Source organism: Argopecten irradians, chromosome 16, assembly GCF_041381155.1.
Source record: "Argopecten irradians isolate NY chromosome 16, Ai_NY, whole genome shotgun sequence".
Classification (NCBI taxonomy): Eukaryota; Metazoa; Mollusca; class Bivalvia; order Pectinida; family Pectinidae; genus Argopecten; species Argopecten irradians.
In genome coordinates, this window is record NC_091149.1 from 17472808 (window position 1) to 17500209 (window position 27402).

A 27402-nucleotide genomic window follows, 5' to 3' on the forward strand; every position below is an offset into this window, starting at 1 on the left:
CACATACATGTATTTCCTATTATACAAGTAGTTTGGACAAAATCACAAATGAGACTCCAGATTGTAGAAAAGTTTATTGTTGAATATCAAAAACATCAAATGTAATAATATAATTTTAAATGCGACGGTTATGAATACAATAAGGAATGGAATACAGAACAGATAACATTGTTAACAACATATTGGTTATTGAATAACGATATTTAAAGAATCCAATCTCGTTTACATGGGGGCTTTTGCAAAGGATTTGAGCAATGATTCACAATGATTAATAAAGGTGATTTTGATTTAGCATCTAAATTTATTAAAAAGATGATTCTATGAAAAGGCATGAGTGGTTTTTTTTACTTGTATCCTCAAAAATACTATTGCAGCAAATTGCAGCTTCAGAGAGCCACAGGTGATTGCACTTCACAAATTCATTATTTGCTGTGTATAGCGTAAGCCAAACAACTACGGGTCTATGTTTACACACATAATGCAACCTCATGGCATCACTGCGTAAACAAAATTGCTATTTACTTCGTGAATTTTAACATTATTTTCAGATATCATGTGGATTTTACTATGAATTTAACTTGTATTAAAATATCATGGAAATTTATGTTTAAGTGATTGATCTATTTGTAGTTGCAGTTTTTCTTGAAATGGCGGACTATCATAAAGGGAAAATTGTAATATTTAGGCCTAATCTAGATATAAGAGAAAAATTCTCTTTCGTAAGTAAAACTTTGCAAGCCTTGGGTTTTACAACATTTTGTGTCCTGCAGGTAGTATATAGCTATCCTTCATAAGTTCATATCCACATATGAAAGAGTTAACGTGATGGGATGAATTCGAGTACTATTATTAGTAAATAGATTATTGTCCAGTTTTACATAAACGCATACAACTGACATAAGGGAATGCACATATATTTTAAGTTCAAGAAGGATTTAAAAGAGCACATTAAAATACGAAATGAACAATCTTGTCTTATTTCGTTCACTCGTTTTCGCATGGGGTGTCTAAACATTCTACATATATAATATTATACTGTTACAGTACTGTAAAACCTAGGATGGATATAACGACAGTGAAAGTAACCCCTGAATTATCAAGCATGATGCTTTACATGTGAACCATGTGTTCCACTCTGTTTTAGCTATTTTTGGAAATAGTACATGTTCAAATGTTTCATTGGGAAGAAGGAAACCACTCATTCCCGACATACACGTAATAATAGGATAAATTATACATATAACATTTCGAAGGCCAAATAATGGAATCAAGAAGCTCCACAGAGAGTTAATCTACATCTTATTTAGTTACAGCACGAGATGTTACAGCACTGAATTCATTTCCAATGATTTCGAAAATGACAAAAAGGCATTTGATGGTTGTCACTTGTAGCCCGTTCACTTAATGTCATTCCTTGGGCTGTGATGAATGTTGAAACCGTGTACCAAAAATGTTCACGGAACACAAACAATCTACATAAGGCATAAGACTACTGGAAGTATATACAGTCAACTTAATTTTGAAATGCGGAATTATAAGTTACGGATGCTCTAGCACATTTCAAGTCCTTCACAGTAGAACAATGAAACAGGTCCTTGAACTGGAAAACAGGAACAGCTAAAATACATGTAATGATAATCATTATATCAATGCTACTTTGATTAAAATGTATCGATGCTTATTATGTATTTTGTCCAAAGCCTCTGTAATTTTTATTCCTACTATGAAACAAAAAAGCGATGAATTTTTTATGCATATACATATATCAAAAACGTGGTTTTGACATAATTTGATTTCTATTAGGAAGACATAAAAAACGTATAGCAAATTGTACAGTTGGATAAACATTAGCTACAATAATCATTTTACAATGGATTTGAAACTATATACAAGAATTAAAGAAAAATAAATACACTTCTGCAAAGAGTGTAAGCTTATTTATTTTTCACTTCTTTTTTTCTTCTATGAAAATGGTAGAAATTGACTCGAATAGCGTTGTTGTTGCTTTTTCATCCTTAAAGGGCCACTACCTTTCCGAAACGGCTTTTAATTTTTAAAATGGGAATGTAAAACGAAATCAATAATTTTGTAGAGTCGCAAAAGTTATTAACCATACGTTTACTAGCACACTTATCATCACCTTCAGAACTGTTTAATTAGAATAAATAAAATGTTAATTTTCATAACGCGGGTCGTTTTATGTTTCCCGCCGTCGTCCTAAATGCCGCGCGGTAGTTGACTATCACTGCGCCAGACGGCAAAACAGCGAAATGACTCTCCACTGTTATCGTACATTAGACAGGAAATCTTGCATATTTTTGGTGTTGTAACCTCATCTTAAGCCATCGATATATGTTTTCTTTTGTTATTAATGTTTTTAAGAAACCTTTAAATTTTGCTCCGGAAATGTAGTGGGCCTTTAACAAATGCTCACTTGCGATCTCTCTAGCCCTTAACATCAGAAATGAATTAAAGTTACTAGTAATTGACATATAAATGTAAGTATTGAGAATAATATCATTATTGATTTTACTATTTTTAACTTCATATGGGTTGAAAGACATTTCATTTGCAAACTGTGTAAATGCGCGTAGCGGATTCTCACAAAAGTTTCCAAACAAAATTTGTTTCATAACCCGATGAAGTGAAAATATTGTTACATCAATGCTTATAATTAATTTTTCAGACTATAGCTACTTGATAATATAAAATAAGTTTTAACGTACGATTCCATTTATTTGCCAATCGATTATTTTTTTTCTAAATCAATACGCAAAGTCGACGTCTTTATTGTGACTTCATGATAAAGCCGGGTTTTGCGTCATTCTCGGATTTCCTCTTCACAGGATATTGAAGAAAAAGAATTTTCCAATCAAAAAGTCGGATTTATTATGAAAACAAATAAAAAAATAATTATATAAGTATCAGCAATAAAATAAATACACAACAAACTACTGTTTAAACGTAGTTGCTTGTATAAGCGGTGATTATATATTTCGCTATTTTTGTGGCCAAACTTTAATACTCGCGAATACAATAGAACAAATTAAAAGATCAAATTCTGTACGGCTCCATATACTTCTAGAAATCGACAAGGCACTAAGGCTTCTTTCTCCTCGTTAATTACTATCAAAGAAAAATTCTCAAAATTTTTCTTCCGCGAAACTAAATAATAATATTAAAGAGTAATAAAATCCGTCACTCCTATGGGGTGAGACGGAAGAATCTCAACCCGAGGGATAAGATTCTTTTAAAAGATGTCAGACACGAGGCTTTGTCGAGTGTTTGATAACCTGATAATCTTATTCCGAAGGTTCATATTTTCTGTTTCACCGCCAAAATGAGTGAATTATTCTTTTCTTCTTGACCTATGTGAGCATGTGCTAAGTTCTCGTGTAGCTTATATTTACCATAGGGCGAGATGATAAGATTCTTTCATATGTGGATATGAAGGATAGGGATATTCTACCAGAGTGTCACAAAATATTGTAAACCCCTCGGCAAGCCTTTGGTTGGGTTCTACAACATTTTGTGATCCCGAAGGTAGAATATACCTCTCCTTCATATCCACTTATGAAAGAGTATTTTTGTCTCATACCTCGATGTTTTATTGCAATTTTCCAACTATTATTTTCCGTCATTTTGAAATAATTTCGAAAAAAATGCTACTGCAAGTCAATTTTCTATTAATGACAATTGCGTGATATTTTCAACGTAAATCCGTTGTTTGTATCTTTTAAAGTAAATCCAGACTAGTTTCTGAAAAAAAAAACCCTTAGAAAATAGTAATTTGGTTGACGTCATGAGGCTTTATTGCAAGTGTAGCCATGCAATACAGCCACTGGCGACATGTGTGTATTGCCCTAGGCTAGCCAGTATTACACGTGTAGGTATGAGAGAAAGAAATTCACAGTTGAGTGCAATGCGCTGTACTACTGCTAAGTATAGCTTAGGTGTTATGCAGTCAACCGTGGATCTCCAACAAGAAGAGAAAACTTGAATATTTTGACCTGTCTGAGTAAACGAATGTACAATACCACAAATGGCTCACACGTCATCAATTATACATTACCCTGATTTACGGTCGTTCCGCAGTACGATGCAGGACAATAGACACACCCATTAACCCTAATACTGGTGTTAATGTCTCTCTAGAGCGGGGGAGACTGCTGAATATAATCACATGCAATATTGACATCACTCATTGTCCGACACATTCAATATACATAAGTTATTGGTTGTGATGGACAACTCTAGCCTTTGAAGTTATTAACTGATAAATCAATAATTGGTCTCGTTTATTCTGCTTATTGTTCAATTAACAGCTATAGAGTCATTCAAGGAAGAGCCAGATTTAGATCGTGGCGCAAACAAGAGAGTACCAGACGACATAAAAGCACTGCAGCGGTCAGTACCTAGCACTTGAACAACATGGGTTTCGAACTCGCGATTTAGGGGTGGAGGGGTTGTGATTATACAAATTTACATGCATGTATGATACAATGTGCCAGAGTAATGGTAACCCTTGGATATATATTATCTAATCCTAGTATTTGCTAAAAAACGAGATTTCAAAACAAGTCAAAAACTACCATACAGGTTTGATATAGTACATAATCACATGGTTGGTTGGAGGATAACAAAAATAGCAATTATTATATATTATCTATAAACAAGTTTTACATCAGTACAAAATACGAGGTATGTAAAATATGTGAAAGCATTATTTGATTGTGCCTTATCAGAAAAAAAAAACAAACAAAAAAAAAACACCCCAAAAACAAAACAAAACGAAAACGCTTAAAACACTGCCGAAACGGTTATCATATAACATCCAATGCATATTAGTGTACATACGACTATTATCTAATATAATGGGTTTATTCCATTTAAAAATGTAACAACACAAAATTTATTTGTTTTCGTTTAATTGAGCCACCAAAGAAGCAGAAATGGAAAATTAATTGATTAAGATCGTAGATACACGTAAACGGGGGTATTCTAAAATGCTAAAATTTGGAGATATATTAGAAATGGAATAATAAGGAAATGGAAGGTGGTGCTCACTTAAGACGGAATATGTTAACTAACCTGATGATATACGATATATAGGTCAACAGCGCCAAATTCCAATCACATACATTTAACGAAGATAATAAAAATGCAATAGCTGAAATGTAAAGTTACCAGAAATATATTTTTCTGACATATAACTATAGCAAATATGAAGGACGAGAGGAAAGTTTCATGGAATGTACTCACACGATTGTTCTCTTATAACTATGCGTAATAGGTAGTTAATCATTCTAATTAAATTGATTTGAACTGTCCCTATTGTATTTGATGAATGTTTTAAAAAAATCATAAAGACTACAACTTTCATATACAAGTATTATAATAGATAAAACACCATATTTACAATAACGAGAAAAATGCTATATATTATGATTAAAAAACGCAGAAAACCTTATTAATGATCTTTGCATATAGAGAACAGTCTCAAGACATTCTTAGCATCAACCTATAGTTATTTAACAATCGATATATATATGCATGATTTACATAATAAACAATTACCGTATTACTGTAATTCAAATTATTTAAGAGCGACTTTATTTTGCGTTAACATTCCGAACAAACTGCTCGTTTGAAGCTATATTAAAACTTAATAGTATTCACGCTATAAATGATAGGATCTCGATTTTTTTCATGTGACGGACTGGATTTTGGGTAATGACTGTGATATTTATTTGCGTATTGCAGACTTATCTACCTTTGTTGACATGCTCTATTGTCAGGGTAACGTCATTTAGTAATCAAATACCGTTTGTTAAATGGTTCATGCTTCTAAAAGTGTTGAACGTTTTGGATTACGAAAACATCAAACTGTGATAAAAGATATAGTATAGCGGTGAGACGATAGACAAACACATCAAATGATGGTTGTCTGTATACAATGTTTGGAAACACACCAATAAAATGATTAATGTCATTATTGTTATATATATATATATATATACCAAATACATATTAAAATACAGACAATGATACTATTTACAGCTAATTCTTGTACAGTTAAATGTAGTTACGCAGATTAAGTATCCTGTACAATCGACGGTTTATGCAAGTTTAAAAATGTAATGGAAAATATCGTAATAGATATAAATACATATATATTCACTTGAAGTTTTAACGATACCAAAAGTATAGACGCTCAGTAAATTTGTACATGCAATTTGTTTGACAATAGTTCATGCACTTTTCTTTACATTTCTACGTCTATGTGTCGAATGCTGCAACACACTCGAAGATTGCAATAATCTATTAAATTACACTTACCAAAAAGAAATTATGTGTAAAACATAATCAAATAGACAAATATTATAATGTATATCGTGGAATATCACACTTACTTTATGCAATTAACCTAAACTTTGATTATCTCATTAAAGTAAAACTATTACATGTAGTATTGTTACGTGAAGCATTTGCTATAGATATGTTTTTAAATTTGAAAAGGGTAAAAATGATTGAAGACATGATCAGTAGTATTCTATTTGCTAATAACTAAATGAGACCTTAGAAATCGATACATCGATTATTCCGTCTTTGCATATTACAGAGTTAGCTCCCTTGTAGGTAGCTAGGTATCGATCGTAGCGGATTCTCACAAAAGTTTGCAAACAAAATCTATTTCATAACCCGATGAAATTAAAAAATAGTGACTTCAATGCTTATAATTAATTTTCCAGGCTACTTTATAAAATGAAATACGTTTACACATACGATTTCATTGATTTTTTCCAAGGGATAATTTTTTTCTAAATCAATACGCAACGTCAATGTTTCTATTGTGACGTCACGATAACGTCGGGATTTCCGCGCCATTCTCGGATTTTTTTTCCATCGTAGAATGAAAAAAAATGAATAGGCCAATCAGAAAGCCAGTAACAAAGAGAAAATTAATTATTATTTTGAGAGCGCAATCCACGTCATTTTCTCCGAAAAGTATGGCGTTACGCTCGCAAAAACATGACATCACAATTAATACCTACCCGCAAGTGCAGATAACACTGCAATATGCAAATCCGGAATAGGATAATTAACATAATAAAAGGACACTTCTTCTTTGTCATTTGGGTAGGATTTCCCTCTTGTGTAACATGTCGCATATGGCGCAATCTGATTAAAATACAGATCCTTATTATCACTATGTTTAATAAGAGGATCAGAGAAAATCCCATTAGGGGTCATGTCCAGGTGACCTTTGAAAGTGGCCAATCAAATTGCTACTTGCAAAATTTTGACAGTGAATTTCAGGGGACGAAATTGTTTCAAAAACTGTCAGAATTATTTTGGTTAACGTAGTCATCTTGCCCAAAGAGCACACAAAGCTTATTGTGTGTGTTTACTGCGACGAATGATCGTTTTCAATTGATGTGGCAAGGTGTAGAAAATGGATTTGGTATGAATTCCACGTGGTTTAAAGGTAATGTGGACACCCTATGGGATTTTGTCAGATCCTCTATTTAACGGAGTGGTTATAAGGATCTGTATTTTAATCAAATTGCATATGGCGTGTTCGATTCGGAATGACAGTTTAGAATTACTGATCTGTAACGAAAAGAAAACACATATAAGACATTGTCTGATTGTAATTAATTGATGAGAATAATTAAAGTTAGAAAAAGTGTAGTCTTCTTTTCGTTATAGCTAACTGAGTACATCACAATAATTACAGATTTACATAATTCATAACAGTAGCTTTTACTGATCTGTAATGAAAGATGACACACACCAAAATATTGCCCGATTAAAATTACCAGTAATTAAGAAAATAATGTAATCAATTAATGTCGTTTTGTGTTCAACTGCCTCAGTAAACTATACCAAATACTCACCAGGGAGGGTATGCTATCCTAAATGCTGATTAAGGATACGCGCTGATCATGAACGCCTGGCCTGAGTGAGCTCTGACTATTATATGCGTAAGTCTACACTACTTATCCGGTGTGCTAGCCTGAATGTTGATAAAGGATACGAGCTGAACGCCTGGCCTTAGTGAGCTCTGACTACTATATACGTAAGTCTACACTACTTATCCGGTGTGCTAGCCTGAATGTTGATAAAGGATACGCGCTGAACGCCTGGCCTGAGTGGGCTATGACTACTATATGCGTACATAATGTACTATACTACTTACCCGTTGTGCTAGCCTGAATGTCAATTAATGGTACGTGGTGATTGTCTGGCCTGAGTGAGCTCTGACTACTATATGCGTACTATACTACTTATCCGGTGTGCTAGGCTGAATGCCAATTGATGGTGCGTGGTGATGGTCTTGTCTGACTAAGCTGTCCACTACTTTATTGTATATGCTTATTACATTACTTACCCGGTGTGCTGGCCTGAATGTTAATTAAAGGTACCGTCATTTCCTGGCCCGAGTGAGCTACATGTGTCTTAGTGCCCTCTTCTTCAGCATTTTCTGTTTTGGTCATCGATGGCGAACTAGGTTGATGTAATTGATCTAAAACACAGAATCCTTGTTTTATTATTCAGGTTTGTTTTTCTTGTTTTTGTTTATTATTTTTTTCTGTTGATTTTGTATCAAACAAATTATGTCTGCATTTGTTACAAATCACTATTTTCATAATGTGTTAACGGTTATATCGCCTGAATTATTGATATGGACAGTTTAGACCTAGAAGGATCATAAGAATTTGAACATTACTGCTCAACACGTCTTTCTTTCGAAAACAATTAGAAACGGGAAGTTCTGTCATTCAATTGAAATGTCTTGTACATGAGGGATATGTATTTATGAATAATCTGGTGGATTTAAAAAATATAGAACATTATATTTCTATGAAATGTTTTTTGAACTCACATATTTCTTATAAACGTTTGTCTAGTTATGGTGCATTCTAACCTGAATACGAGCTCCAGTGCCTTGTTTGTAGCCTATTGCCTCATTACAAAGGCAATAATAACAAGACAAATTCATTATTAGTTATTAGTTTGATTAACATCTCTATCCCAAATAATGCATTTTACAACGTATTTCAATTTTTATGTATATCATAAACAGACATTCTCGATGACATGGTATATGAAAACATTATCCGCACACCGGTCCACATATCGTAAGCTAGCTGAATTTTGCACGTATCCATGGAAACCATTGCATGGCAGAGATCAGACACGTGATTTGAAGACATATAACATGCTATCTCTAATAAGTACACTAAGTTTAGATAGGCGTGCCCAATAACAGGTGTTTATGATAATACTGCCATGTTATATTGATGTCTAAGGCCACAACTTTGAATCTGTTTTATACAGCTATCCGTAACCATCACCTGACATACTGATATCTTAAGGACAATATGTGCACTGACGTCAGCTATACTGTAGATAGCAAACGGTTACTACAGCGGCAGCTCAACCACAGTGTACGATTTTGGCTGATCAAAATGAGACCTGTGGAGTGGGGACAGCAGAATCTTACAAAATGTATGAGATGTCTTTGTCTACTCTACAACCCCAAGTTAAATGTATCCCTTACATTTAGAAAATAAAACATGACGAAATTCCAATCGCTTTTAAACATTTTGGTCGCGTCATCACCACAGAAATACATCGCTGTTATCCGCAAGTATTGACGACACACGAAATCGTCTATAGTGCATGACGACATAGTTAATGTTGACTTTTCCCTAGCAACCACTGTGAAGTATGAGAGAACACTTATACGGTCTTATTTAAAAAAGCTACACTGAATTACAACAATGATTCTATCAAATCTAATTATATGACATTTCAACGACGCATTCTGGAATGACATTTCACAATTTAAGTGTATCTAAAATTGATTTTGGTTCCTATATATTTCAGATTTTAAATTTCCACTTACATTCTAGAATTAGTTTGGCAATTTCTTCAAGGGCAAAAAGAAGAGAAACCTATTTTTATTGATAAGCTGATGACAGTTTCTGCATGTATTCAAACGAAACAACAGAGTTTTTAACCATTTCACTTTATCTTTTTTTACGAAGCGCTTTCAAAGATAATTTTGTCCTATTAACTTGTTGTTTGACGGTGTAATGTTTTGACCATAGCTTCCAAGACATGAACCCGATGCCTTCGTATTGTCTGACACTAGATAACTACATCATATTGTACTTACCAGTGCCATTCTGTTCTTCCACGCGTTCGGTAAATCCTATAAGTTCAGTATCAGGCTGTTCCGTCGGATTTATTCCTCCCTCCGAAAGGGAAACTATATAAATATAGTCATCATATGAATAAAATAAATAGTAATTATGTATCAGTTATTGTGTTGAAATGTTTGGTAAAAGAGAGGTTTGTACAAGATGCAATGACTGTAATGTTTTATACATTTTTACATTTAGTACATTAAGTTAAAGATTCTCATTCGATACCTATCAAATTAACATGTAAAAGGGAGAGAGACGATTGATTTGCCCTTTGTAAATATGCTTCAGTAAGATAGCACTATAAATCACTTACTTTCTTTTTTATTAGATTTTCTGATCCAGACTAATTTCCCAGTATGTATTTCCGGTCTACGTTGGCAACAGCAGCAGTACAGTACAAGACACAAGCCTATCGGGATCACGAAGAGTGGAATCATCAGAAACAAGAGCCTGGAATAGAGAAAACATTGCTGATTTAAAATAATTTTTTTTCAAAAATTTTCAAAAAATATATGATATTTAGACATCAACATTCACGCACATATTCATACAAATCTAACATTCTAATTTCTCAGGGACGTTCAAAGTGTTTTTTTACAAAATATTTAATACTGAAAGATAACAAATATACACTTAAAAAGTTAAAAGAAAAGAGGGAGAGATACAGGGAGGTAATGTTTGGGAGTTTAGGGAGGATGCTTAAGGGGCGGAGGAGTTGGAAAATCATCCCCGATATTCAAGGTGTTACTATAACTGCCATAACCCATCTATGAAAAGTACAACTAAGGACATTAATTTCAGGACAAAAAACGTAATTGACTTGACCAATCACAGATTTACAGAGATGCCTTTGGAAGATTACCTTCAGTTTGACATAGGCTATAGGCCACGTGTGGATAAAACTACAGTGATAGTAACCCATGAAATATCGAAGATATGGTAAAACCGATTCCGTTACGTCACAGACAGTACAATTTAAACATGTTTGGAGAAAATCAACGGCGTACCGCCTGAAGCATCTGGTTCTATCCTGACTGTTTTTCCAATGTGAACATTTTAAACTAACAAACCCTTGTTCAGTAATAAAGTAATGTTTAAATTATTAAAAATAAGAATTAATATTATATAGTCTTTAACAGAAATGTTACCAAATTGAGCATAGCATAGGTGCAGTATAAAAGTAAGTATCGTTTTCATCATGAATTAAATTTGAGTCTATTTGGTCATAAATTTTTAGTCCTTAATGTGTTCTAAAATTCACATGCAACGGGTATAATTGAAGGTGGGGAATGGAAATACCAGATTTCATACCTTCACCTCAAGTGAGCGACTGACCAAATACTACTATAAATTGAAATGCATGCATTAAACTGTACAAAATAAACTTTAATTAATAATTTAGTCAACAGATCACTTCGTGTATCTATACCCTATCACAACAATGGGGTATATCAGAAATACGTCCCTCAAATAAACATATGGTTAGGACACATACATAATTAAAGCTCTAGGTGTAAAAGTTTCCGTCATGTTTCTAATTATTTTTGTATCATGTAGTGACACGTTATCAGGAGGAATAAATCCTATCATACGCACACTGTTTCATCTTGTGTATTCGTTTTCCCGCCTCCGGCTACCTTTGGTTTGCAGCAGAACTGTTTGTCTTTATCGCCACAACATTTTGTATTTTCCTCCGCGTCATCGGTCATTGGACAGAGGAAATGTCCATCTATAGTTTCATTGCCTGTTTTGTTTAGATTGGCACATATTGTTGGCTCTAAAACACAAATAAATAAAACATATTCGACCAGTTAAACAAACAATGAGCAAGACTCAAAGGACGATGCTAAATGTCAAAGAAGCTCACCGTCGACAGAGCATAGACGATACTCATCATTTGAACAATAACTGATGTTTAATCTTGTATTTGTATTTGTCTAATTAATGCAGAAGAACATATAAAATAATTCGTTTCGCCTTTAGTGCATGCGGAATCAAACCTCTATTTGATTTTTGTCAAAATGCCATAGATATTATTGGGAACGCAAAAAATAAAAAATATATATCTTGAAGTAAAATGAGAATCCCATAATATGGTATTGGTATATGCATATGCATATTGTAGTACTATTATTTGCAACTGGAGGAAAATATTAGTTAGTCTGTTACTATTTTTGAAGATTCGTGAGTGGTGTAGCATTCTTACAGATACTTTCAAAATGTTCATTGATATAGTGCGTCATAGTCTAGCAGTGGGTCCCACTCTATAAAACTATTGAAATGAACATTCTTAAAACGGTAAAGCAAATAATTTTCGCGCGCGATCAAATTCCGCGTAGTTCGCGATTGATCAGATATCGCGAAGATATATCGCCACGACCAAGAAGTTATGCAGGAACACGCGAAATAAAGTCACCACAAGTTGGTTTACAGTATATGAAAAAAATTACGGGAACAAAAATTAATCATTATTCTCAATACATTTATTCATTATAGACGCATCCGTTTGTTTTTGTCTATAACTTAATAAACCCAAAAGATATTGAGAATATTACTTAAAATTTAATTTGAAGAACACAGCAGTATACATATTTGTCGTTAATTTTCGTGGTTTTATTTACTTTTACAATGAAACAAATTGAGTTGTGATGCATTGATATCTCGGCCAATAGTATAGTTTGATCAATGACTGTGGCGTTTTTAAAAATTACCGCGAGAAAGTTCTTTGGGTATAAGGTCATAATACTCGACATACAATTCTGTTAAGTATATGCAAAATAACCTCCGACTTAGGTGTAGAAATAGGTGTAACATATGAACATAAACTATATAATTTTATACCTTGAGTACACACAGAGAGTTTATTAAGACATAAGAACACTAATGTTACATATGCTGTTATTTCAAAAGGAAATTAAAATATGATACAATGCGATTAATAATCAGATGGAGATGAATTTTCATATATTTCTCATGCATACTTACGAAATTTCGGATTGTCCTTAAACCGCTGTGTCGTTTTGTATTTTTCCATTAATAGACTAAATGTGTCGTTTTTGACATCATATCCGTCGGTATCTGCTTTTGTTGTGTTCTCCCCTATGCTGACGTCACGCCTGACTCGGAAGCGATTCATAATCCCACGGTCGTCGAAGGCCAAAGTCTTTGCATATGTTAGCTCTGAGCTTAGTACAGCCAGCAGGGACACAGTCCAAACTGAAAGGGTCAAATATATATATATATATATATTTAAAGTCTACGGAACGTTAATTAATGAAAAGAGTTAAACCTTAATGACTCTTTGGCTAAACAAAAGTTTTATGATGTTCATGAAAAGTAAAGATTTGTTTAGACATATATTTCATGATTAACAGTGTAAGTTTGATTATGATCTCTTAATTCTGACCATGAACTTTTTTGAAATGTTATTATTAATATTGCATTTATTTATTATAATGCATGCATCCATTGATTTAGTGCTTTTGTATTCCAAATTGTAGTATTGAACATTTTGTAGCTGAAGTCAGCATTATGTACACCGATGTATTGCATTGTCAACACTAATAATGCTCTTACCAATATATATCATGTTGATTCTAACGTTTTATGTTAATGTCTACCGCTTTTAAGCCAGATACATCGCCTGTCGTTTGACAGCATAATCCTCCGCTTTCTACCATTAAAGTTAAACAATTGAATGCCTCATCGCGCAATTTTTGTTAACAAAACAACAACAAACAGGCATATTGTTTCCGAAAGATCACCCAAATATCTTAAAATATCGTCATATATACCAGTCTGTACACTTTATATACAAAATACGACTTGATGTTCTTGTATGTATTGTCGGTTATTATTCCTAAAAAACTGCGACATTTTCCAAAAATGTATCATGCAATGATATCGCCTTGGAGTGGTAAATCTACCAATCATTGTCATCGGAGATTAACATGTCTTTACCATTTGCCGATGGCAATTATACTTCACTTGCCAACAATGCAAACAGTATTCACAACTCTAAAAATAAAGATGGAATATTGTGAAGCACATACACACAGGATTTTAACTATTAATTGTAAGTATTATAACAAGTAGTCAATAAAGAATTAACAAATTCTACTGATTTCATTTTGGGTTTACCTTTCGTTGGGACTCAATGTCGACTAAGCAGATAATGTGCTGAAGCATCTCAAAGGAAATCGTTATTTTTCTGTTTTATACCATCACGTCAAATCGACATTTATGATAAAAATGTATGACTTGATTTGAAAAAATGCATGACTTAATTTGAAAAATAAATATAACAAGGACATAGTCATTCAGATCCCCCGCCAATGGAGATATCAAAGCTGAAGTAAGTTTGATTATGGAGACTTATGTGTATGAAAAAACCCAGGAAAAAGGAAGTTGAGCTAAAGAAAGATGGTGTATAATTCAAGTAGAGCGGGGCTGCAATTGTTGAATCAGGTATACAGCCTTGACATTTATATTAGACTATATACACAAAGATGGGTGGAGTTTTGCAAAGTAACATTTACCATTTACCATGATATTTTCAGCAATGTTTCCATGGTAACGGAAAAAGTGCAAAAAATGAAAACCTTAAAATAGCAAAAGGTACAACTACATGTAGACCATAAAAAGAATGTGTCTATGAAGTTTCGTGGAAATATCTCTGCTGGTTTTAGAGTTATGCTCCGGAAATGAACCTGCTACAAAAATATGATATTTTCAGCAATGTTTCTATGGTTACAGAAAAAAGCACAAAAAATGAAAACCTAAAAATACCAAAAGGCACTACTAGACCATAAGAACAATGTGTCTATGAAGTTTCATGGAAATATCTCTTCTGGTTTTAGAGTTATGCTCCGGAAACGAACCTGGTACAAAATATGATATTTTCAGCAATGTTTCCATGGTTACGGAAAAAATGCAGACAATGAAAACCTTAAAATAGCAAAAGGCACTACTAGACCATAAGACCAATGTGTGTATGAAGTTTCGTGGAAATATTTCTACCGGTTTTAGAGTTATGCTCCGGAAACCATTCGTACGGACGGACGGACGGAGCCTATTTGTATATCCCCCGCCAACTTCGTTGGGCGGGGGATAATTACAAAAAACGTAAAGTATATTTATTTCGATCCACGATTCTATGTAAAAAATATCAGTAATGTATCTTTAGGCGTATTATTTGTTACAGCCAAGTATTGTTCTGTGAATCGATATAAAGATTAAGAATAAAAGCGGTTTCATTCAAATGTTAGACTAGTGCGATATTGGGATACCGTCGCGAGCTACTGTATATCATATGGGTTTCATATCCTCATGTTCAGCTATTTACTCGGTATGTTGTATTTATTGATTTAGTTGGAGGCATTGACTTTACTATAAAGTTATCCAAATCTGCAGAGTAAGCAACAACAGTTACAATAAATCATAAATCATGCTTGATATGTTCCGAAGAACATAGCGATAACTTACGTATTACCAGAATACGTATAGGAATTAAACAGTGTTTTTTATTGCGTTAAAGGTGGGACGAAAGCGATTGGATAGACATATTCAATATAGCGCGTTATCAACATAACCAAAACATAAAATCATATTTCAGAATTGACTTAAACGTATTTGATTTGTACCAAATATATTCAGTGGGTTCGGGCACAATATTTCAGAAACACACACCTATATATATGAGAGACATTCTTCAACGATCGAAAGAGGGTGCGGTTATTTTTCCTAAGTACTCAATGTATTTTTAATATAACTTTGAAATGAAAAAGCATTAGTAATTTTCAGACGGCATGAGCACTGGATTTGGATGACAAAATAATGGTTTTAACTGGTATATTGATAAAGTAAAATTCACTTTCGGTTTTGTATGTATGCTTTTTTGAGAGAAAAAAAAAATAAACATGTAAAATTGCTTATTTCCATGTTTGTTAAAACACATTAAAGCCGGTTTGGATCAAAAACCTACCAATATAAAACCATTGCATGATGTTAAATCTTTTAAAATTATATTTAAATTTCAATCTTATTGATAGACTATACTAATACGCAGTTGCCTAAAATGTAACTAAACTGGATGCCTCTTTGCCGTCAGGAAAGACAATGCAAGAATCTCAAGTTTTTATTGTATATATGTTTCTGTAGTAGTTAGAAGGTCTGTAACTGAGTTGTTTGGATATATATTTGTACTACATCCATAATAGTCATCGACATCTTGGTTAAGAGTTTAAACCTCCGCGGCACTGACCGTATGTCGGCGTTTAATTTTCCTCCCCCCCCGTCCACCTCGTAATATAATATAACCTTTGACATCTTCAATGACGTTAGCTGTTTTTAAACAGAACAAATTCAAAAGTCCACGTATTGCAAAGCACCTGCTAAGAGAAATCAATAGCTACTGTTCAACCCTTTATATCTTATTAGTACAACAAGTATGGAGTATTTGTTCACGGAAGAGGTACTCACTTGTCTAGGAATATCTAAAGCGTGCAAGATTCACATAAAATCGGTGTTTTACTGCATTCGATTTGTGATGCTTTGTTGTTGTCGACTCTTTTATCTGTTTCGACAGGCAAGGCCCGGGCAGACGGTCCTGATCACTGACCAAGGAAGACACAGTTTTATCACGAGCTTGGCATGAATGTTCAACCTAACATGGTATTGTGTATTCTGTATTTGCATATTGCAGAGTTATCTGCCCTTGCAGGGAGGTATTGATTGTGACCTCATGTGTTTCCGAACGCAACGTTACACTTTCCGGAGAATACGACGTGAATTGTGCCCACAAAATAATGACGTCACAATGGATATCTACCGCAAGTGAGCTAATTCTGTTATATGCAAAGACGGAATACAATTTTTTTTACAAATGTTGGTCCCCACGCATTTGCACCCAATTTTCCTTCTTCGGAGAATTTTGTATTTTATTTTATTTATTATGAGCTAAATCATTTGCGCTAAACTAACATTCAGTATAAGTCATTGATTCCTAAATACGCAATTAGTATATTTCTATTTATTATGGATTTGAGGTAACTCTGTTTAAGACATACAGTATATTCATGGACAACTAAATAGTAAATTTATTTTAGGTTCTTGATTGCTGGCATACGGGTATTAATTGTCATCAGTTGATATCTATTGAAATGGAAATTAATATCCTAAAAATTAAACCTTTATCTGAAAGACAATAGGCCGGGATCTAGGGGTTCCACGTGCACCCCCACAACTTAACGAACCAATGTTTTTCTGAAGCCTTATGACCCACTGATAACAAAATCGAGAGGCGGCATTGTATAAACTGGGATAAACTTCCGTCAAAATGACCACAATAGAACAACAAATACATATCAGGACCATATAATCCAATATATGTAGTTGTTTCTAGGCAGGAAATGAAAAAAAAATCGGATTATAATCGGATTATAAGCTCAAAAATTCAAAAATGCCATTTTTGAGCATTTTTTCATATTTGGCTTGACGCACCAAAATGTTTTCCAACAGCAAACTATTATTTCTAGTCAGTTATTTGACCTCTTATCAATCAGTAAAAACAACACCACCAAAAAAAACCCCAATGTTAACATTGTATAAGCTACGGTTATGACGTCATCAAAATGGCCGCCATCTCGAATTTCACTAACAATTGAAAAATAGTCATAACATTTACATTTTTCAACCGAAGTAGACAAATGAGGTATAAAAATGATCATAATAGAACAACAAACTCATATAGGGACCACATAATTCAATATATGTAGTGATTTCTAGGTAGGAAATGAAAAAAATCGGATTTTAAGCTCAAAAATGATAATTATTTAGCAATTTTTTTCATATTTGGTTTGACGCAGCAAAAATGTTTACCAACAGCAAACTTTGATTCGTAAACAGTTATTTGACCTCTAATCACTCAGTAAAACAATAAAATATATAGAGATACAAAAAAAATATTGTTATATCATCATTAAGTTTACAAAACATCACCGGGTGCGTATACTGGGTATATGCTATTTTTCTAACTCCAAACCGCTGACACTACAGTTTCCTGGTGTATTATAATTGACAATTGGCGATTTATAAGTAGGAAACATGAATGTAAAGTTGACAGAATATCTAGGTAGGACAAGTCACAGTTTCGTTAATTTCCTATGCATAGTATAAGCAAAATGTCAGATGGTTACCACAATGTCACATATTTCTTTCATTGGTTCTCAATTATAACCATAATCATTATGCGTGCTTTCCCGCCACTCTGCACTATCCTCTGACGTGACTCGGCATGTCTGGTAGCTGGTACATGCAGTCCGAATCAGAGTAATCGAGATATCAGTATCCAATTCGTCGAAAGCCAGAGCATCGTCTTCGATGTCGATGAGCTGATATGACACTACATTACCAGTGATGTTCTAGCCTGTCATCTTTCATGACCCATCCATGGCCAGAGTTTATATCAGGAACAACAGGTTCAGGGATGTGGGATCTCCTTCAGATTCTAACAAATGGTATATGCTGTTTCAGACTTCTCAGGAAATTACACGAGATTCAGATTCTTCGAATGGTGGAAGGATTCAAACACCATTCATCAACGTTGTAGACACTCGTGCGACTATAGATGGCACAAGTGATATCCTCGAGGTCTTTAATGAGGTCATAAATGTTAAATGTTTTTCATTGGTCAGACTTTCCCCAGTCCCTTAAAGGTACTGGTTGTGTCGCATCTGGTGTATGCGTGGATACACCATTGAAGACTCTCCAGAAAAAAGTTTTCTACAGTGCTCTCCAGACTTGGCAAAGAGAGGAACTTCACTGTAGACCTCATTTATGACCTCAAAGAATTCACCTGTGCCATCTATGGTCACTGAGGGTTCACAAGAATGAGGAATTGTGCTTCATACGAATTAAGGAGAAGCAACTCAACCCTTCGCAGAATGTGGCTCTGGTGTCTTTTCCATCCTACCGGAGAGGTCTGGAACATCATATACGATATGTGAATCACTTGGTTTAAAACAGGATGAGCTCCCACATCCGCGAACTAATGTTCTTGATGTTATGTTGGCCATGGACGGTTGACAAGTTAGAACCACGATGGTAAACCGGTAATGCAATGTCACATCAGCTCATCAGCTCATCGACACTCTGGCGAGAAAGCACGCACAACGATAATGCTTATTATTAAGAACTATTGAAAGAAATATGTAATACTGCAGTAACCATCTGATATTTCCTTACGTTATACACAGAAAAATAAAGTTAACAGTGGATACGCTATTTCTAAAGGAAACAAATTTCGGAAAGTGTCGTGGTATTAACGGAAACAAATGCTGTCTTCAGTTTTAATTTGATACCCTATAAGTTGGCGTTGTGTTGTAAAAATTCATTTTGAGACGCTTCTAGTCTACAAACTTTCGAACATGAAAATGGATTATGTTAGAAAATTGTCAAGTCCCACTTAAATATTAAGCCAACTTAAAATTCAAATGTGTTAAGATATGAATCGTCAATTGCCAATATTATCTTCAGGAAATTCTAAGACATCCGGAAACTGTAGTGTCAGCAGTTTGGAAAAAAACAGCAATCATATACTATACGCACCCGGTGATGTTTTGTAAACCAAATGATGGTATAACAATTATTCTCCTTAGCATTTCTATATATTTTTGTTGCTGTTGTTTTTACTAATTGATAAGAGGTCAAATAATTGATTACGAATAACAGTTTCTTGTTGGGAAACAATTAAAGCCGCGTCAAGCCAAATATGAAAAAATTGCTAAATTATTACCATTTTTGAGCTTAAAATCTTATTTTTTTTCATTTCCTGCGTACACATCACTATTTATATATGATTATTTGGTCCTTATATGTATTTGTTGTTTGATTGTGGTAATCTTGATACCTCATTTGTCCACTTTGCTTGAAAAATGTCTATGACTATTTTTAACTTTTCCGTGAAATTCGAGATAGCGGCCATCTTGATGACGTCATATACAGCTTATACAATGTTAACATTGTTTTTTTTGTTGGTGTTGTTTGTACTGATTGATAAAATGTCAAATAACTGATAAGAAATGATAGTTTGCTGTTGGCAAACATTTTTGCTGCGTAATGCCAAATATGAAAAATTTGCTTAAAATTACCATTTTTGAGCTTAAAATCCGTTTTTTTCATTTCCTGCGTAGAAATAACTACATATGTTGGATTATATGGTCCTGATATGTATTTGGTGTTCTGTTGTGGTCATTGTGATGCCGCATCTGTCTTCGGTTGAAAAATGTCAATGTTTTGACTATTTTTCAATCTTTAGTGAAATTCGAGATGGCGGCCATCTTGATGACGTCATAACCAGAAGTTCATCCCAGTTTATACAATGTTACCTCTCGATTTGGTTATCAGTGGGTCATAAGGCTTCAGAAAAACATTGGTTCGTTAAGTTGTGTGTGTGTGGGGGAGGGGGGGGGGGGGGTGCACGTGGACCCCCTCTAGATCCCGGACTACAATAGGTCCAGACCATCGTCATTTGTAAATCATACCCATGCATGCAAGGTACCATTCTTGCATATATTCACGGTTGGCATGGTGATCGACACCGTTACAACTACTTTCACATTGTATTATCGTTGGTTGGAATATCATTCTTCTTCTTGAATATATTTTTTTTTCAAAATTTGCATTTAAAAAAATGACAACCGCGTTCAATTTCAGATAGAGAGTGTTTGCTTTTAACAATCGTACGATACGGCAGAAGAAGTCTCAAAAACGCTATTTAGAAATCTGACCTATGATATATCTGATATGTTTTGTATGTCAAATTCATGTTTTCATGATTTAATATTACCGTCTTATTGATATGTTTAATTCCATCCAACACACTGACAACTACAGTTTGCGGTGACCATTATTTCATACATATATCGACACCGTGAAAGTGATGCTTTGAAATAAAATCCATTATATTATCGAGAGGTTCAAACGCTCTTGAAATCCGATAAACGTTATATGTATCAAGCAGAAGCTCTGTGTTATCGCTCTTAATTTGCAACCGTTCAAGTGACTTGGGCCAGCTTACAGACAAACCCTCCTCTATAAGTTTGGTTTTGGATGGTTTAACGTCCCAATAACAGTCAGTATCATTTAAGGACGTGCTTGGTGTGTCGGTGGATTAAAGCCGCCGGACTACCCGAAAAAGCCACCGACCGGCGGTTAGTACCTGCCATCTGCTCTATATGGGATTCTAACTCGCAGCCCAGAAGTTGAAAGCCCGTGGTAATATGTCTGCACAACTTAACCATCTTCATCAATAAAAGTCGTAATATATGTTCATTGTCAACATAAATGGAGTTGGAAAGTAGTATTTCCCTTTTCACAATAAAGTGACCAGACTAGTGTTTAGAGAAAGGTATACACACCAACTACCGCAAACCACATTGTTTTTGCGAAATACAATGTTATGATTATTTTTCGAGAGAGTTTGAGCGCGAATTCATATTTTAAATAGATGGTATTAACGTATGGATGAAAGTAAAGTTAGCACCGCGGCCGTCGATTAAAACAAAGTGACAAAAGGCCAACGTATAAACTGGTTCTCCTGATGCCATTTTTTACGTACTTCTTCGATTATACAATAATCTGTATATTCCTCATAATTTAATTTCGATGATATGGCCATAGATTTAATAAAATGCCTGGAAGTTGTTAACATCATATCTTATTTATTTATTTTCCATCAAATTTTTCATCTTTCGCAAATCATTCTCGATGACTTGCTGCAAGCACGGAGTTATTCGTTAATGTGTACTGAACGACACTGCAAGAAACAAACAATTTCAACCTGTTATTCCCCTTCACATATTATGAGGGGAGCTTAAGTTGTCAAATGTAAGGCTATTGTTGTGGTCAATTTGTGATAACGATTCTACGTAAATTATTCACGCACAATAAAGTGCAATTCCTTCATGTTCAATATATCGTTTAATGTATTTCGAATTTAATGCGAATCTTTTTCATATCGACGCTTATAATACTGAAGCAGTGATGAACAAACTGTAAAATTTGTTACCTGGCCTATGACATGAGACCTATTACCCAACTATATGACCTGACCTATGACCTGAGGATATATCCATATAAATATATTTCAGTCGTTTAAGGATGTTAATTAGAAAACATAGTTACTCGAGTTGTTTAAAGTGAACTAATTGTTAAAATTTTCAAATGATTCCATGGATGGAAATATTTGTGGCTATCCGACGTAGAATTACTACAAATAATATAACTAGATTCTTGTTTTATATAAGTGGTTTCATAGCAACGAAATGTTTCTACAGAACGAATATTCCATGTTTACTCCGGGTACTACGGCTTTCCTCCACCAACAAACCTGGCACGTCCTTACATAACCCTAGCTGTTAATTTGACGTAAACTAATAAAACCACTAAACAGTATCTCGAGCCATAATTAACCTGCGAATAGATCCAACATCCTGTCATCCATTGTAATATCAGAAGGAAATGTCCGGCAATCTACGGAATCCGATTATTACCGGAAATGGTCCGAGATCAGCCATTATTTATAAATATCCTCGGGGACTCTTGCTTTATAAAATAAGGACAATTTGTTTACCAAAACAACGTCCTGGTTTCAGGACTAAAAACAAAATGGTGTCGTTGTTATATACTCAATCCGAAACATCTTAAATTATTCATTTGACGTAGGTCGTTGATTTTCCTATAACATACTGCTCAATATTCTTAGAATCATATGGGACATGTGGGAATAATATTGGTTGTCGGGCAACACTGGTACTTGGTCCTAATTTTCAATCTTTTGGCTCATAAAGATGTTTATAAATGCATTTGTTATATTCTCAATTTCTGACTGAAGGAGGAAGGAGTGGTGTTAAATCATATTAAAGATATCTTGAGTGATTTAATGTTTCATATGATCTAACTTTCTAAAAAAAGGGGAAAGATATACTATCAGAACAAATATATATGTAATACATTTACTGTGACATGTTTAAATGTCCCCTATTTATGTGGATATTGTTTGATTATCTTTGTCTTTCTATATGGTTACCTCACCATCAGTTGTAGAAAAGACTGACCATTTACATGCGTTTTTCACGTACATTTCATACATTTAAATATGGTGATTATGGAAAACCATTTCATTTGTCCCTAACATCTGTATGGTGACATTCACATTGCTTAATTAGACCATGGGACAATGCTGATTTCCAGGAATTAATATCACTAGCTACCATGTTGTCCAACACTGGACTATGTCATAGTCAAATGAAAGGCATTTTAAAGAGAGAAAATCACTAATCAATCGCAGGCATACCATTATTCAATAAACCCATTTCTTGTACATTCATGTCCTTCAAGGACAATTTTCATTTTATACTTTCGCGATGACATGCTCTAAGTATCCCAGTGGTGGTAATAACGATAGTGATAGTAACCCATGGAATATCGATAGTCCAGTAGTGGCTATAACAATAGTGATAGTAACCCATGGAATATCGATAGTCCAGTAGTGGCTATAACAATAGTGATAGTAACCCATGGAATATCGATAGTCCAGTAGTGGCTATAACAATAGTGATAGTAACCCATGGAATATCGATAGTCGAGTAGTGGCTATAACAATAGTGATAGTAACCCATGTAATATCGATAGTCCAGTAGTGGCTATAACAATAGTGATAGTAACCCATGGAATATCGATAGTCCAGTAGTGGCTATAACAATAGTGATAGTAACCCATGTAATATCGATAGTCCAGTAGTGGCTATAACAATAGTGATAGTAACCCATGTAATATCGATAGTCCAGTAGTGGCTATAACAATAGTGATAGTAACCCATGGAATATCGATAGTCCAGTAGTGGCTATAACAATAGTGATAGTAACCCATGGAATATCGATAGTCCAGTAGTGGCTATAACAATAGTGATAGTAACCCATGGAATATCGATAGTCCAGTAGTGGCTATAACAATAGTGATAGTAACCCATGGAATATCGATAGTCCAGTAGTGGCTATAACAATAGTGATAGTAACCCATGGAATATCGATAGTCCAGTAGTGGCTATAACAATAGTGATAGTAACCCATGGAATATCGGATGGTCCAGAGCTTGGTATACGGGATTAGGCCCTTATAGAGAATGCCGAACTTGAGGACATAACTGTTTGTTCTGGACGGCAATTCATAATGATCATATGCACGTCCTGTATGTTACGGCTAACATGTGTTTATTGTATATGATTATGGAACATGTATTTATGGGTCTACTAGGCGCAGCTAATTCTGTTACTAGTTACCAAACAGCTTAATCATCGCATGTCTGTTATGATATTTGTCTGTAATGTTTATGCAACTGATTCAATTTATTTATATCAACATACTCACGTATGCAGATTTAATTGATACCTCTATTTGTACTTTTTTTGGTGAAACAATATTTTTCACCAATTTGTTTTATTTTTTTAGTCAAATACAACAATGGTATATTCTTATCTTGAAGGTTAATTAAATCCCCAAATCAATGCTGGTGGACCTGTCGGTTTTACTCCATTTTTTATATTTATTATTAATTTTTTTTTTTAATATAGTTTTTAGTTCATTAATTTGTTTATGATTATTTTTGCTTGTGTGTGTGTTTTAAAACGTCATTAATTGCCTTAAATTTAATCTTCCTATTAACAACTATGGTCATGTAAGGACGGCCTCCCATGTATGCGGTGTGTTGCGTGTATGTTATGCGAGATGTGTGTTTTGGGAGACTGCGGTATATTCATGTTGTGTCTTCTTGTATAGTGGAACTGTTGTCCTTTTTATAGTGCTATATCACTGAAGCATGCTGCCGAAGAGACCAAGCAACACACCCCACCCGGTTACATTATACTGACAACAGGCGAACCAGTCGTCCCACTCCCTATATGCTGAGCGCTAAACAGGAGCAGAAACTACCATTTTTATAGACTTTGGTGTGTCTCGGCCAGGGGACAGAACCCAGAGCCTTCCTCACAACGCTCAACTCAAGGCCTCAATTAACTGTACAATGAGTTTGATACAGCTGTTCAGAGTCTTGATATTTATCAGCTTACCGCAAATTATACACTGATTATCACTTTCAGTTTAATGTTATACATATATATTATCTGTACACTTTCATAATGCGGGTCATCTCATGTTTCCCGGCGTCTTTCTAATTACCGCTAATAATCAATACAAACATTCAGGCCTTATAAATATAAACAACTTTTAATTGTTTGTTTCAGAAACGTAGTGACCATTCAATGACGTGTTGGTTGTAGGGGGACTGTGAACGCCGATATTCATTCAGAATAGCCATGTTATTGTCATGAATATTCATACACACCTTGCAGACGTCTACTTAGTCAATTACCACTACTATAGCTGGCATCAATATTAACATATGAGTTTGTTCATCGTGAATTATTCATAATCCACTTAAGTTATATCCTGTTAGCAATCACCATCTCTACTTAATTATATGGAGTTACTAAAAAATGTGTTTGAAATAACGAGTACAAATATATATAATGAATTATATGGAGTTGGTGGTTAAATGTGACTGAAAGAATAAGGACAGAAATATATAACGTAGATGCCTCCTCATTACGCAAAATACCATCTTCAAACACAAGTGACACCTTCTTAACACTATTACTAATATAAAGCTGTTGTTTATGACCATTACAATATTTCATTTTAAATAAAACAGTGTTTGTATAGCGGGTTGTTTTCGCGGAGATGATTTCGATTTCGCAGGCGATTGTTATGATCGCAAAAAATTCTATCAAGGTCAAAATAATTTGCATTAAAAAAAAACCAAAAACTGGAAGCCGCCATTTTGTCTCTGCGTCCTAAAACCCAGACGTCACGTCATCCTTTGTTGACGTAAAGCCATGTATGTCGCCATAATGAAGTTCTAGTTCTAGCCAATGGAATACGCTCCAATATATTACAATGGTGGTGTATACAAAATTATTACACGGATGAAATCACTAGATTACGTGATAAAGGTTTTGTTATTGTATTATAGGCTTTAATTTCCATACGCAAACACATCAATGTACTAGTATCTAATGTAATACCATCACACATATGGCCACATAGGTGACTTTATAGTATAAAAAACAAAGCCTTGTGGACGTGACATGCTTATTTTTTCAATAGTCCTAATTATTTTGTCGTTTCATAATGATTCTTTAATAACACATTTTTCTAGCGATTAATTGAAATCTACAATATCCAAATAAATCATGTCAGTTTTTAAACGTTAGCATTCAATGGCGTGTGGCAATATTTAATAAAATAGTTTTTTACGTTATATAATAATGTATGTTGTCAACACTTCTATGGCAATTCCATTATATATCGTGTGTTTTAAAGGAAAAAATTTAAAATTCCTTATTTATGACATATTTTTGGAAGGGTATAATTATAGAAAATGTACTACATTATATAGCTTCCGTTTTAAAGATACCGGCTCATACAGACGAAAATCATAATGTACTTAAAAAAACTTATCACATTAAACAATGGTTTTTGGAGTAGAATTATAATATCGCAATGTTATATCTATTTAGAGATTCTATGAAACGAGTTTGGTATACTGAATATTAAATCGTTTGTATGTGCAGTTACAGATCATATATCATATTGTTATATTTATTGGTAACAAAAAATAGTGTTGATATTAGATTTATGGTCGTCATTACATTTTACTAACCTGTCATTACCGTTGGTACCAGTCCATTCCTTACATACGCCCACATCTCATAAGTAGCCATCTTACTATGTCAGTTGTTGCCGTTACTCAACACGTACGCACGACACTATACAATTCAAAATGGCGTCCTAAAAGTGGCGTCATCTGTCAAATGGACACAAATACGTCATATTATCCAGGGTATATTCGAGATCTAAAGCCTTGATAGAGACGATAGAATCATTTCTGGTTCCCCAGAATGTAAATTCACAACAGACACGATTAATACCACGTTAGGGGTCTACTACGGCGGTAGCTGAAGCATTGTGCGTGGAAAATCGATACAAACAGTGTTTACATCGTCTCCATTGACTCATGTTCTCCATCGTCCGGGATAGTAGCACAGTGTTGGTACTAAACCCCGGCT

At 34.2% G+C, this 27402-nt stretch overlaps 1 protein-coding gene across 2 annotated transcripts; it reads right to left on the reverse strand.

The window, feature by feature from the left end:
- Nucleotides 1-59: 59 nt before the first annotated feature.
- On the reverse strand, nt 60-27402 carry LOC138310273 (uncharacterized). Of its 2 annotated transcripts, XM_069251404.1 has the most exons (7): nt 26997-27400; nt 13206-13436; nt 11817-11997; nt 10534-10670; nt 10190-10282; nt 8396-8530; nt 60-7614 (listed from the first exon to the last, which is right to left on the reverse strand). In XM_069251404.1, the coding sequence occupies exons 1-7, from the start codon at nt 27055-27057 to the stop codon at nt 7607-7609; spliced, it is 846 nt and encodes a 281-aa protein (XP_069107505.1). In that variant the 5' UTR covers nt 27058-27400; the 3' UTR covers nt 60-7606. The 2 variants fall into 2 exon arrangements, with proteins under 2 accessions (XP_069107505.1, XP_069107506.1); XM_069251405.1 differs by lacking the exon at nt 60-7614 and having other exon boundaries at nt 8388-8530; nt 26997-27402.